The 12884-nt window shown below is 41.9% G+C and overlaps 1 protein-coding gene across 3 annotated transcripts in view; it reads right to left on the bottom strand.

The window, feature by feature from the left end:
* Window positions 1-7079: 7079 nt before the first annotated feature.
* syde2 (synapse defective 1, Rho GTPase, homolog 2 (C. elegans)) overlaps window positions 7080-12884 on the bottom strand; it is a 96180-nt gene continuing 90375 nt past the window's right edge. For all 3 annotated transcript variants that reach the window (XM_046300246.1, XM_046300247.1, XM_046300248.1), the window contains exon 7: window positions 7080-11377. In XM_046300246.1, the coding sequence (XP_046156202.1) occupies window positions 10659-11377 (719 nt within the window). In that variant the 3' untranslated portion in view covers window positions 7080-10658. The remainder of the gene's footprint in view (window positions 11378-12884) is intronic.

Raw genomic sequence — 12884 nt, 5'->3', positions numbered from 1 at the left:
CATATTTACTTTCTATCTCTTGTCGATTTTTAATTTGTTTATACCTTCCCAATGCCTCACCCAATGTGATACGGAATCGCTATTATTTTAAATTTTTAGAACACACTCAAGAACCTCCAGAAGCTAACCAGCTAACTAGCTACAAGCTATTTAGTCACCGTTAGTTTTTTAAAACCTGGATAACACTCGCCAGTCCAGCTTTCCATTAATCCATTAATCACGGTACTCCATTCTGCTTGTTTGTTTTATCTGTCGGCCCCGTTGCCTAGTCAACGCCATTTTACCTGCTGTTGTTGTGCTAGCTGATTAGCTGTTGTTGTCTCACCTACTGTTTTAGCTAGCTTTCCCAATTAAACACCTGTGATTACTGTATGCCTCGCTGTATGTCTCTCAAATGTCAATATGCCTTGTATACTGTTGTTCAGGTTAGTTATCATTGTTTCAGTTCACAATGGAGCCCCTAGTTCCACTCTTCATACCCCTGATACCTCCTTTGTCCCACCTCCCACACATGCAGTGACCTCACCCAAATCCAGATAGCAGATGTTCTGAAAGAGCTGCAAAACCTGGACCCGTACAAATCAGCTGGGCTTGACAATCTGGACCCTCTATTTCTGAAACTATCCGCCGCCATTGTCGCAACCCCTATTACCAGCCTGTTCAACCTCTCTTTCATATCGTCTGAGATCCCCAAGGATTGGAAAGCTGCCACAGTCATCCCCCTCTTCAAAGGGGGAGACACCCTGGACCCAAACTGTTACAGACCTATATCCATCCTGCCCTGCCTATCTAAGGTCTTCGAAAGCCAAGTCAACAAACAGGTCACTGACCATCTCAAATCCCACCGTACCTTCTCCGCTGTGCAATCTGGTTTCCGAGCCGGTCACGGGTGCACCTCAGCCACACTCAAGGTACTAAACGATATCATAACCGCCATTGATAAAAGACAGTACTGTGCAGCCGTCTTCATCGAATTTGCCAATGCTTTCGACTCTGTCAATCACCATATTCTTATTGGCAGACTCAGTAGCCTCAGTTTTTCGGATGACTGCCTTGCCTGGTTCACCAATTACTTTGCAGACAGAGTTCATTGTGTCAAATCGGAAGGCATGCTGTCCGGTCCTCTGGCAGTCTCTATGGGGGTGCCACAGGGTTCAATTCTCGGGCCGACTCTTTTCTCTGTATATATCAATGATGTTGCTCTTGCTGCGGGCGATTCCCTGATCCACCTCTACGCAGACGACACCATTCTATATACCTTCGGCCCGTCATTGGACACTGTGCTATCTAACCTCCAAACGAGCTTCAATGCCATACAACACTCCTTCCGTGGCCTCCAACTGCTCTTAAACGCTAGTAAAACCAAATGCATGCTTTTCAACCGATCGCTGCCTGCACCCGCATGCCCGACTAGCATCACCACCCTGGATGGTTCCGACCTTGAATATGTGGACATCTATAAGTACCTAGGTGTCTGGCTAGACTGCAAACTCTCCTTCCAGACTCATATCAAACATCTCCAATCGAAAATCAAATCAAGAGTCGGCTTTCTATTCCGCAACAAAGCCTCCTTCACTCACGCCACCAAGCTTACCCTAGTAAAACTGACTATCCTACCGATCCTTGACTTCGGCGATGTCATCTACAAAATGGCTTCCAACACTCTACTCAGCAAACTGGATGCAGTTTATCACAGTGCCATCCGTTTTGTCACTAAAGCACCTTATACCACCCACCACTGTGACTTGTATGCTCTAGTCGGCTGGCCCTCGCTACATATTCGTCGCCAGACCCACTGGCTCCAGGTCATCTACAAGGCCATGCTAGGTAAAGCTCCGCCTTATCTCAGTTCACTGGTCACGACGGCAACACCCATCCGTAGCACGCGCTCCAGCAGGTGTATCTCACTGATCATCCCTAAAGCCAACACCTCATTTGGCCGCCTTTCGTTCCAGTACTCTGCTGCCTGTGACTGGAACGAATTGCAAAAATCGCTGAAGTTGGAGACTTTTATCTCCCTCACCAACTTCAAACATCAGCTATCTGAGCAGCTAACCGATCGCTGCAGCTGTACATAGTCTATTGGTAAATAGCCCACCCATTTTCACCTACCTCATCCCCATACTGTTTTTATTTATTTACTTTTCTGCTCTTTTGCACACCAATATCTCTACGTGTACATGACCATCTGATCATTTATCACTCCAGTGTTAATCTGCAAAATTGTAATTATTCGCCTACCTCCTCATGCCTTTTGCACACATTGTATATAGACTCTACCTTTTTTTCTACTGTGTTATTGACTTGTTAATTGTTTACTCCATGTGTAACTCTGTGTTGTCTGTTCACACTGCTATGCTTTATCTTGGCCAGGTCGCAGTTGCAAATGAGAACTTGTTCTCAACTAGCCTACCTGGTTAAATAAAGGTGAAATAAATAAAAAATATAAAAAATAGTATAAAATAATATCATTTTCCCATTTTGAGCATAACATATAGCTCAGTATTTTAATTATTTATTTTATACAGTTATTTTTGCACATCTTTATTAAAGGTGTCAATAATTTCAGACCCCACTGTACATCTTTAAATTCTCAATGAAAAGTTGGCTCACTTTGGAATTTGAAAGTTTGGAATTCCATCCAAATCCACAGGTTGGTAAAAGGCATACCCACAGGCTACAGTAAAACAGTCACCGGTGCTATACACTCTGTACCCTAAAGCTTCACTAGTTCATAAGAAATCGTAAAAATGCCACAAGAACACTAGTCTCCCTAGGCAGACGGGTTGACTCCCACAATGTATCCAATGTTCCAGCATAGGGACGGGTTTACATGCTGAATACCCATCACAACCAAAAAGTTACAAAACCATTTACAGCTCAAATGGCTCTGGATCGTTTGGAACTCTATGTTCACTTACTGCTGAAGGTGTTTATCATATGTTTTTTATCATTATTATTATTTGAAAGTGATTGTGTCCCACTTGTTGTTGATTCTTCACAAAGAAATACAGTTTTATATCTTTATGTTTGAAGCCTGAAATGTGTCAAAAGGTCACAAAGTTCAAGGGGGCCGAAAACTTTCGCAAGGCACTGTATATATATACACATAGTGGGGCAAAAAAGTATTTAGGCAGCCACCAATTGTGCAAGTTCTCCCACTTAAAAAGATGAGAGAGGCCTGTAATTTTCATTATAGGTACACTTCAACTATGACAGACAAAATTAGAAAAAAAATTCCAGAAAATCACATTGTAGGATTTTTAATGAATTAATTTGCAAATTATGGTGGAGAATAAGTATTTGGTCACCTACAAACAAGCAAGATTTCTGGCTCTCACAGACCTGTAACTTCTTCTTTGAGAGGCTCCTCTGTCCTCCACTCGTTACCTGTATCAATGGCACCTGTTTGAACTTGTTATCAGTATAAAAGACACCTGTCCACAACCTCAAACAGTCACACTCCAAACTCCACTATGGCCGAGACCAAAGAGCTGTCAAAGGACACCAGAAACAAAATTGTAGACCTGCACCAGACTGGGAAGAATGAATCTGCAATAGGTAAGCAGCTTGGATTGAAGAAATCAACTGTGGGAGCAATTATTAGGAAATGGAAGAACACTGATAATCTCCCTCGATCTGGGGCTCCACGCAAGATCTCACCCCGTGGGGTCAAAATGATCACAAGAACGGTGAGCAAAAATTCCAGAACCCCACGGGGGGACCTAGTGAATGACCTGCAGAGAGCTGGGACCAAAGTAACAAAGCCTACCATCAGTAACACACTACGCCGCCAGGGACTCAAATCCTGCAGTGCCAGACGTGTCCCCCTGCTTAAGCCAGTACATGTCCAGGCCCGTCTGAAGTTTGGAATTTGAAAGTTTGCACGTCCACGTCCTCCATCCACATCCTCAGACATGGATGGACATCTAATACTGACTTCTATTATGGGTGCCCTGGCTGTATTTTCAAACAAGACAAAACAAAACATACAAATACAAAAGATAACATACTGATGCACAACAACATCATCAGTCCTGCCCAGACCCACCTGTTCTATCTCCAGTGCCTGCACTCCTCTCCACCACATGTCTTCACATTGCACCATTTTGTTCCTCTTCGTCGCCCACGCTCTTTCAATATTTACAGAATGAATCATCTGCTTTTTCTATTGTCTTAACAATGGAGGATTGGTTCCAGTTTTTAAGAATATGTTTTTTCAAGATAATTGATGAGAAGAGTGTCGTCCAACACATGGGACCATATGCAGACAGACGGATTAACAACTTTCATTACTCAGGCCATCATTTTGAACTTCATAGCATTCCCAGAAGGCATGGATTATTGACTAATTGTTAGTCTTATACTTAAGACATGACTCTCAGTTTTGCTGTAGAATTTATTAATAATTAATAATGATTTGTCTCTTGTATAATAAATTCTATCCATGGGATTAAGCGTACTTTTTCGTTAGATGTCATTTTGTTTGCTATGCTCCCTCCAACTTGTGCCGATATCAGTTATTTTTAAGTCTTGGTTCAAATAGTTCATATTTGAACCAAGAGGTTGTCAGTTGAATAGGTTCTCTGCAAGGTTTTGTATATCTTACCTATCATATGAGTATAATTGTTTGACTCAAATAGAATTTTGAGATTGCTCTGATGTCCAAAAGATTTATAATCAAAACTTTTAATTTGCATATATTTTAAAATATCTACAATGGTATTTTTAATTCTGTCATGGAACTTAATATATTTCCTAAAACCAATTATTTTACCATTCCTATGCTTTTAGTTTTCCAAATTATTGGTGTATTCTGAAACGCTATCTAAGGATTGTAACATAGGGTTGTGTTTTGGGAGTGATATTGGTTCTTGCAGAATCCGTTTAATGTTCTTCCATGTTGTTATGGTGTTCTTAACTATGAAGTTGTTAATGTTCTTCCATATTGTTATGAGGTTCTTAAGTATGAAGTTGTTAATGTTCTTCCATATTGTTATAGTGTTCTTAACTATGAAGTTGTTAATGTTCTTCCATATTGTTATGAGGTTCTTAACTATGAAGTTGTTAATGTTCTTCCATATTGTTATGAGGTTCTTAACTATGAAGTTGTTAATGTTCTTCCATATTGTTATAGTGTTCTTAACTATGAAGTTGTTAATGTTCTTCCATATTGTTATGAGGTTCTTAACTATGAAGTTGTTAATGTTCTTCCATATTGTTATGAGGTTCTTAACTATGAAGTTGTTAATGTTCTTCCATATTGTTATGGTGTTCTTAACTATGAAGTTGTTAATGTTCTTCCATATTGTTATGAGGTTCTTAACTATGAAGTTGTTATTGTTCTTCCATATTGTTATGAGGTTCTTAACTATGAAGTTGTTATTGTTCTTCCATATTGTTATGAGGTTCATAACTATGAAGTTGTTAATGTTCTTCCATATTGTTATGAGGTTCTTAACTATGAAGTTGTTAATGTTCTTCCATATTGTTATGGTGTTCTTAACTATGAAGTTGTTAATGTTCTTCCATATTGTTATGAGGTTCTTAACTATGAAGTTGTTAATGTTCTTCCATATTGTTATGGTGTTCTTAACTATGAAGTTGTTAATGTTCTTCCATATTGTTATGAGGTTCTTAACTATGAAGTTGTTAATGTTCTTCCATATTGTTATGAGGTTCTTAACTATGAAGTTGTTAATGTTCTTCCATATTGTTATGGGTTCTTAACTATGAAGTTGTTAATGTTCTTCCATATTGTTATGAGGTTCTTAACTATGAAGTTGTTAATGTTCTTCCATATTGTTATGAGGTTCTTAACTATGAAGTTGTTAATGTTCTTCCATATTGTTATGGTGTTCTTAACTATGAAGTTGTTAATGTTCTTCCATATTGTTATGGTGTTCTTAACTATGAAGTTGTTAATGTTCTTCCATATTGTTATGGTGTTCTTAACTATGAAGTTGTTAATGTTCTTCCATATTGTTATGAGGTTCTTAACTATGAAGTTGTTAATGTTCTTCCATATTGTTATGGTGTTCTTAACTATGAAGTTGTTAATGTTCTTAGCTTAATCTTTTGAAAACAAACACGTAAAAAGATTCTGAGGATGAGCATCTTCAATATGTACCCATTGTTCCTCTTTAGTGCATTTAACTATATGTCTGTAGTAAAAGCCTTGGGTGGCGAGTTGATATAATTCCAAGTCTGGATGTATTAAATCAACCTCAGACTTAGGAAGACGTAAAACTTTCCATTTTATTCCATGAGTTTTATTTGCCCATATAAAGTCTGTTATGGAAGAGTATACTTTTTAAAAGAATGTCCCTCAGTGGGGTAATTGTGTTACGGAGCGTAAAAAGAAAGAAAAGAAAGGTAGCAGGCTACTCCACAGAGTTAAAATGATGAGGGCTGTCGTTCTGGAATGTCCCCGAAGCTGTGCCAAGCACTGGGAGATTCCCACATCCTAAAAAGATTCCCAAAACTCTGCAGAGCCAGGAAAACTTCCCATCTTTCCTGTCTTTTGTTGCTTTGCTCTAACTTTTCCATAGCAAAGATAGATTAACCCTAATACCTTGGAAATCCATATTTGAACCCTAACACCTTGGAAATCCATATTTAAACCCTAACACCTTGGAAATCCATAGTTGAACCCTAATACCTTGGAAATCCATATTTGAACCCTAACACCTTGGAAATCCATATTTGAACCCTAATACCTTGGAAATCCATATTTGAACCCTAACACCTTGGAAATCCATATTTGAACCCTAATACCTTAAAAACCCTTATTTGAAATCCCTTCTAACTTAAAGGCAGGAAGTCACAGCACAGTAGCGGATTCTGAAAGCAACATCGGTAGAAACCAAGGCCCAATAAATAAGTGACTGTTAATGACTGTTCATGTTAGAAATGTTAATACTGGTCTAAAGTGAATAGCAAAAAGACATAACAGACATTACATCTCAAAATGGGATGCTTTGAGTGTTTGACTTTACTCTCATCTACCGGCCGAGGATTTGGCAGCAGAACATGGTTGAATCAACTTGACAAAATGTAATAACCAGAAAGACGCAAGGCCATGTGAAATATATACTTTAATATGACCATACATTTCTCAAGATCAGTACAAAGTATTTAGGGATGCTTTCATCATAGCTTTATGTTTCCAAGACAGACATACAAACAGGACAGAGATGAAACAAAACAACTATTACAGAAACACGTTGACCGTATGACACTTACTGTACACGCAAACAACGATGTGCACGTGCTCAGACACAATGTGGACATGTGACACACTGATTAAGAGGGAAGGAGGGAGGGGGTTAGAGAAAGAGTGAAGAGGGAGGAATGCATTGATAGATACAGTGCTAGGCCAGCCCCGGAGGAGAGGAAACAGGGCCAGGCCAGGCCCGGAGGAGAGGAAACAGGGCCAGGCCAGGCCCGGAGGAGAGGAAACAGGGCCAGGCCAGGTCCGGAGGAGAGGAAACAGGGCCAGGCCAGGCCCGGAGGAGAGGAAACAAGGCCAGACCCGGAGGAGAGGACACAGGGCCAGGCCAGGCCCGGAGGAGAGGAACCAGGGCCAGGCCCGGAGGAGAGGAACCAGGGTCAGACCCGGAGGAGAGGAACCAGGGTCAGACCCGGAGGAGAGGAACCAGGGTCAGACCCGGAGGAGAGGAACCAGGGCCAGGCCCGGAGGAGAGGAACCAGGGTCAGACCCGGAGGAGAGGAACCAGGGCCAGGCCCGGAGGAGAGGAACCAGGGTCAGACCCGGAGGAGAGGAACCAGGGTCAGGCTAGAACCAGAAAAACATCCTTATATAATGAAAGCTTCACTGGATAGTTTCCCATCACCATAGGAAACTACTGCACTGCAGTGCAATCGCCTTAGGGACTAGCTAGCTGAATGATTTTCCTTTCTTTTAGTCTTTCAATGAAATGTTCTTTTGAACCTGGTTGTTAGTCTGTGTCAGCAGCTGTCAAAGGGATGACAAACAGTGGGATAGGAACAGATAGAAAGAATCTCCATGTACACATAAATATGATACGATAACCTCAGGTGGGAAATATACTTGTTTAAGTTAGTAATAAAGCTTTTGACCATGCAACAATGTTCATCAGTACCTTTTAAACACAACTATGAACTCAGATTAGACCAACCGGCGACAAAACAGATGCCAAATATGTACAAAAAAATATAACAAAAATAACAATATCTCTCTTTCTGCAAGAATGTATTTCTATGTCATGTATATTACAGCTTAAGTTGTACCATTAGTCCAGCACGTTTAAGATGTGTACAGGTAGCTTAAGTTGTACCATTAGTCCAGCACGTTTAAGATGTGTACAGGTAGCTTAAGTTGTACCATTAGTCCAGCACGTTTAAGATGTGTACAGGTAGCTTAAGTGGGAGGAAACAAAGCAACACAGACGGGTTAGGTGACAACGTCACGAAAACCATGCACGCATTTCAATGGGGCAGAAGGCCGTGTGTTGTGGTCCTGGATGGCCAGATAGCTAGCAACAATGACAATAATCTGCCATGTGGGGAAATGTAGGTGGCTCGTTTCAGCTTGTTTTATCTTGTGCTTGATACCATGTCTTGTTTTGACTGATGTCACGTCTATGCTAATATGGCGAATATTCTCTAGCTAGCTAACCAACTGTAACAATGTATTTGAGAGACAAGTGCTCATTGTGCAAATGTATTTGATTTCAATGAACGTTAGAAACAAAATATAGTTGACATGTTATCAACAGTCTAAGCCAACCCCATCTGTTTAACCCCATAGTTGCACATGTGTTGGTTTTGTTGCTAAACAACCAATCCGTCTATATAGTCTATCATGGGTCAACACTACAAGGTTATGGTGAGCATTTAAATATGCCTGTATGGAAATATATATATAAGCTGTAAAAAATAATATATATACTCCAAATACATTTATATATACATAAATATGTTAAATACTGATCATTCTGAATCCCTGGATTTCTGAAAACTTTCTTTTATCTATTTAGGTAGTGGACTCACATGTCGTACTAGCCAGAGCCCTCTCCACACAGTAACTGTTTCTATGAAACACGTGAACTGCTGTTCTGCAGTCAGTATGTACCAAACGTAAGTTTCCCATATTTGACTTTTTCCTCTTTAAACCCGCAGGTGATCACTGTCTGTCTAGATCATGGGTCTGAAACTCATTCCATGGAGGGCCTAGTGTCTGCAGGTTTTTGGGATTTTCCATTTCAATTAGGCCCTAGACAACCAGGTGTAGGGAGTTCCTTACTAATTAATTACCTTAATTCATCAATTAAGCGCAAGGGAGGAGCGAAAACCCGCAGAACCCTGGGCCCTCCGTGGAATGAGTTTGGTACGTGTGGTCTTGATCAGGGGTTCTGGGGAACCCCTGGGTGCACATTAAGACCAAACCCTGGTCTAGATCATGTGGGAGGTTGGGGAAGAAGGGCTAAAAGAAAACCAGATGTTAATGGTTTTCACCCATGTCATATTCACTTATTCATTTTTCAAATACATGACATCACTTTAGTTATTTTTTCTATCTCTCTTTGTTGCTACAGATTAGCTGCTCTGTTCTAGCAGGTAGAGAGAAACACTTATCACCCATTATCTCCTTGTTTATGTGTTTCTCCATGGTATTGGAGCAGGTATGTATGTGACTGTATGATACGTTTGTACTCGTACCCGAGGAGGAGGAGGGTTCAGAGGTCTAGCCCCCTCCCTGGTTCTCCTCCCAGTCCATAGCCAGCTATACTGTATGTACCATATACCTAAATGACTTGTACTATACACTAAAGCCTGCCTCATAAGTGCATTGCTGTACGTCATAATGTTTCGTACCTCAATAGAAAAGCTCTCCCCTGCCTTAAAGTCCCACCTTCACACAATTAAGGCACCGTTTACACCCCTGGGGGTCAATGGGTTCTTCTAATAAGAAGAGAAGCAACAACAACAACAACAACAACAACAACAACCGGATAAGAACAACAGAACATGAGCGACATGTAAAAACAAGTCATCAAAAGCAAAACATTAATGAAACATCTAATAATGTCTTGTGGGTAGGTGCTAAATGAAGTGTCCAGCCAATCACGCACCAGAGTTCTAAACACCAGAGTTCTGCAGGGGCGCACGACACGGGTGCACGTGCCACTGAGTCGTCTTTATTAAAGGTCACCACGGCAACCCTGGAGCCAAATTCCTGAACCCCAACAACTCTCCAGTCTCGAAGCCCTTAGAATTAGCTAAGCCTTTTCTATCTTCGGGGGCTGTGTGTTTGAGTCAGTAGCATGTTGGGCTGAGTGTGTGTTGAGTCAGTAGTCTGTTGGGCTGTGTGTTGAGTAAGTAGTCTGTTGGGCTGTGTGTTTGAGTCAGTAGCTTGTTGGGCTGAGTGTGTGTTGAGTCAGTAGCCTGTTGGGCTGTGTGTTTGAGTCAGTAGCCTGTTGGGCTGTGTGTTTGAGTCAGTAGCCTGTTGGGCTGTGTGTTTGAGTCAGTAGCCTGTTGGGCTGTGTGTTTGAGTCAGTAGCCTGTTGGGCTGTGTGTTTGAGTTAGTAGCCTGTTGGGCTGTGTGTTTGAGTCAGTAGCCTGTTGGGCTGTGTGTTTGAGTCAGTAGCCTGTGAGGCTGAATGTGTGTTGTGTTAGTAGCTAACTTTGAGATTGTTCTTGTTGAGCTCTCTCTCCAGGTTGCCTATGAGCGTGTCGATGCTCTCCTGCAGGTCTCGCAGGTTGACCCTGTTGCTGAGAACAGGGCTGATGTCCTGGATCTTCATGTAAGCCTGGTATGTGTGCTCTTTGGGGTTGTGGAGGGGCAGGATGCGCTCATCCTCATCATCACACACCCTATCGTCTGATGGCTGACCGTCACTGGAGACATCGCTCTCCTCCTCTGCTTCTCTCTCCTCTTCCTCCTTCTCGACAGGTCCCTCCATCACCTCCTGGAGTAGTGGGGGTTCCTGTTTTGCTGTAGGTGGCTCTGCCTGTCCTTCCTCCTGTCCACTGTCCAGTAATCCTTCCGGTCTTAGCTCCTCTCCCCCTTCCTTCCCCCTGTCCTCTCCTTCCTGTCCCTCCTCAGTGACCTCCATATCCTCAGAAGGAACATCATCATAGTCATTTTCCTCCTGGGCCAGAGGAGGGGGGAGGTAGCGCTCTCCACAGCGACTCCAGTCACCGGCGTAACGGTTGCTAGGGCTGTCCAGTCGGCCCGGCCTAGGTCGCAGCACCCCGGCCATCTCTGCATCACTCAAGTTCAGCACCTGGGGACGCTCCTTCCTCCGACGCAGGGGTGGAGCGGCAGGCTGGTCGGCTGGCCCGGGGTGCTCCAGGATGGGGGATGAGGTCTTTCCATGTGGATCCACCACTATAAGGAGAGATGTAAAGACAGGAGAGAGAAAGAAAGAGTTAGTTAAAGAGTAAACAGGAAGCTATTTAGTCAGTGCCATAGTCCTGTAGCTCTGTTAACTCCTGGTATATGGCACAAGCTGTTCAAGCACTGTTGGTGCAAACCAATTAAAAAATATAATATAAAATATAATTTTCATTTCAAGCACACTGTATACACAAGGTCCTCCTGGAGTACAGCCACGGTCTAAAGGTGGTAGTTTAGACATTAACCCATGCCATGCTGCATAGAAATATGCCAAAGCCACTCCAACACACTCTACTACTTCACTTCTACAGCTGTACATTTGACCTAGTCTTCAAATGTCTGTGAACTAACCTAACACACGTCCCTTCTGTGGGGTGAAGAAGGGTTAGGAGGGAATCACATGATATGAGCATGTCTGAGCTAGGAAGATGAACAGAACACTGAGCAGGCCAACACTCCAACCACCACAGCCCAGTTACCTGTCTGTCTCTCTGTGTTCCTACTACACGGTGTCCCCCACACCTTTACATACCTCCTACAGTCAGTGGCAGAATAAAACAAAACAAACAAAACACATTTCAGAGGTAAAACTGATATGTCCATCCACTGCAACAAAAAGCAACCAGTCAAGCGGCCAGTTGACATGAAAGACCTTGAAACTCGACTTTACTGTTACAGCTATTTCATGCTGAAGGTAGAAAGTCAAGTACACAAGCCCCACAGTGGAACAGCAAAGCCAACAGCTGATTTTGATATCATACTGTATGAATGGTTTCAATGAGTACCACCATAACGCCAGCACGGTGTGCAGGGTATTTCCTCAAAAACGTCTGTAGAGTCCGGATGGTTTGACTAATTAAAAGCTGAGACTCCCACGAACACGTAACATGTTTTGCTCTATGACTTCACAAGCTACACAAGAGTTGTTAGAAGGTATGGGATTCTTCTACATAGGAAATCCCAGGACGAAGTGTCTATAATACTGTAATAAGCTCACATAGTTGCTGTCTCAAATTCCAAACTGTTGTCACTGTCATTTCCCAGTGTGCAAACAATTTCTGTACTTACATTCGTATAAATTCATTTTTTTATCAGGTGTTTGCTTTGTTGGACCTTCTTTTTTGTATTGACATTTGTCAATAAATCATGAATGCATTTGTTTATATCAAATTGATTTGTGATCTACTTGTAGCCCTGGTTGTCCTGAAAATAAAATGTTAAAACACTTCATTGTGAGGCTAAATATAAGGGCTGGACATACAGATAAATTAAAGTCAGATAAATGAAATGCCGATTTTTGCCGGGGTAGCGTGACTGAGAGGGATGAGAAATTGTTGATGAACAGATGATGACTGTGTTACAGTGTGTTGTAGATGAACAGATGATGACTGTGTTACAGCGTGTAGTAGATGAACAGATGATGACTGTGTTACAGCGTGTAGTAGATGAACAGATGATGACTGTGTTACAGAGTGTAGTAGATGAACAGATGATGACT

This window comes from Oncorhynchus gorbuscha, linkage group LG15 (assembly GCF_021184085.1).
Source record: "Oncorhynchus gorbuscha isolate QuinsamMale2020 ecotype Even-year linkage group LG15, OgorEven_v1.0, whole genome shotgun sequence".
Taxonomy (NCBI): Eukaryota; Metazoa; Chordata; class Actinopteri; order Salmoniformes; family Salmonidae; genus Oncorhynchus; species Oncorhynchus gorbuscha.
The sequence above is the reverse complement of the archived record's forward strand: the minus strand, read 5'-3'. Positions and strand labels throughout refer to the sequence as shown.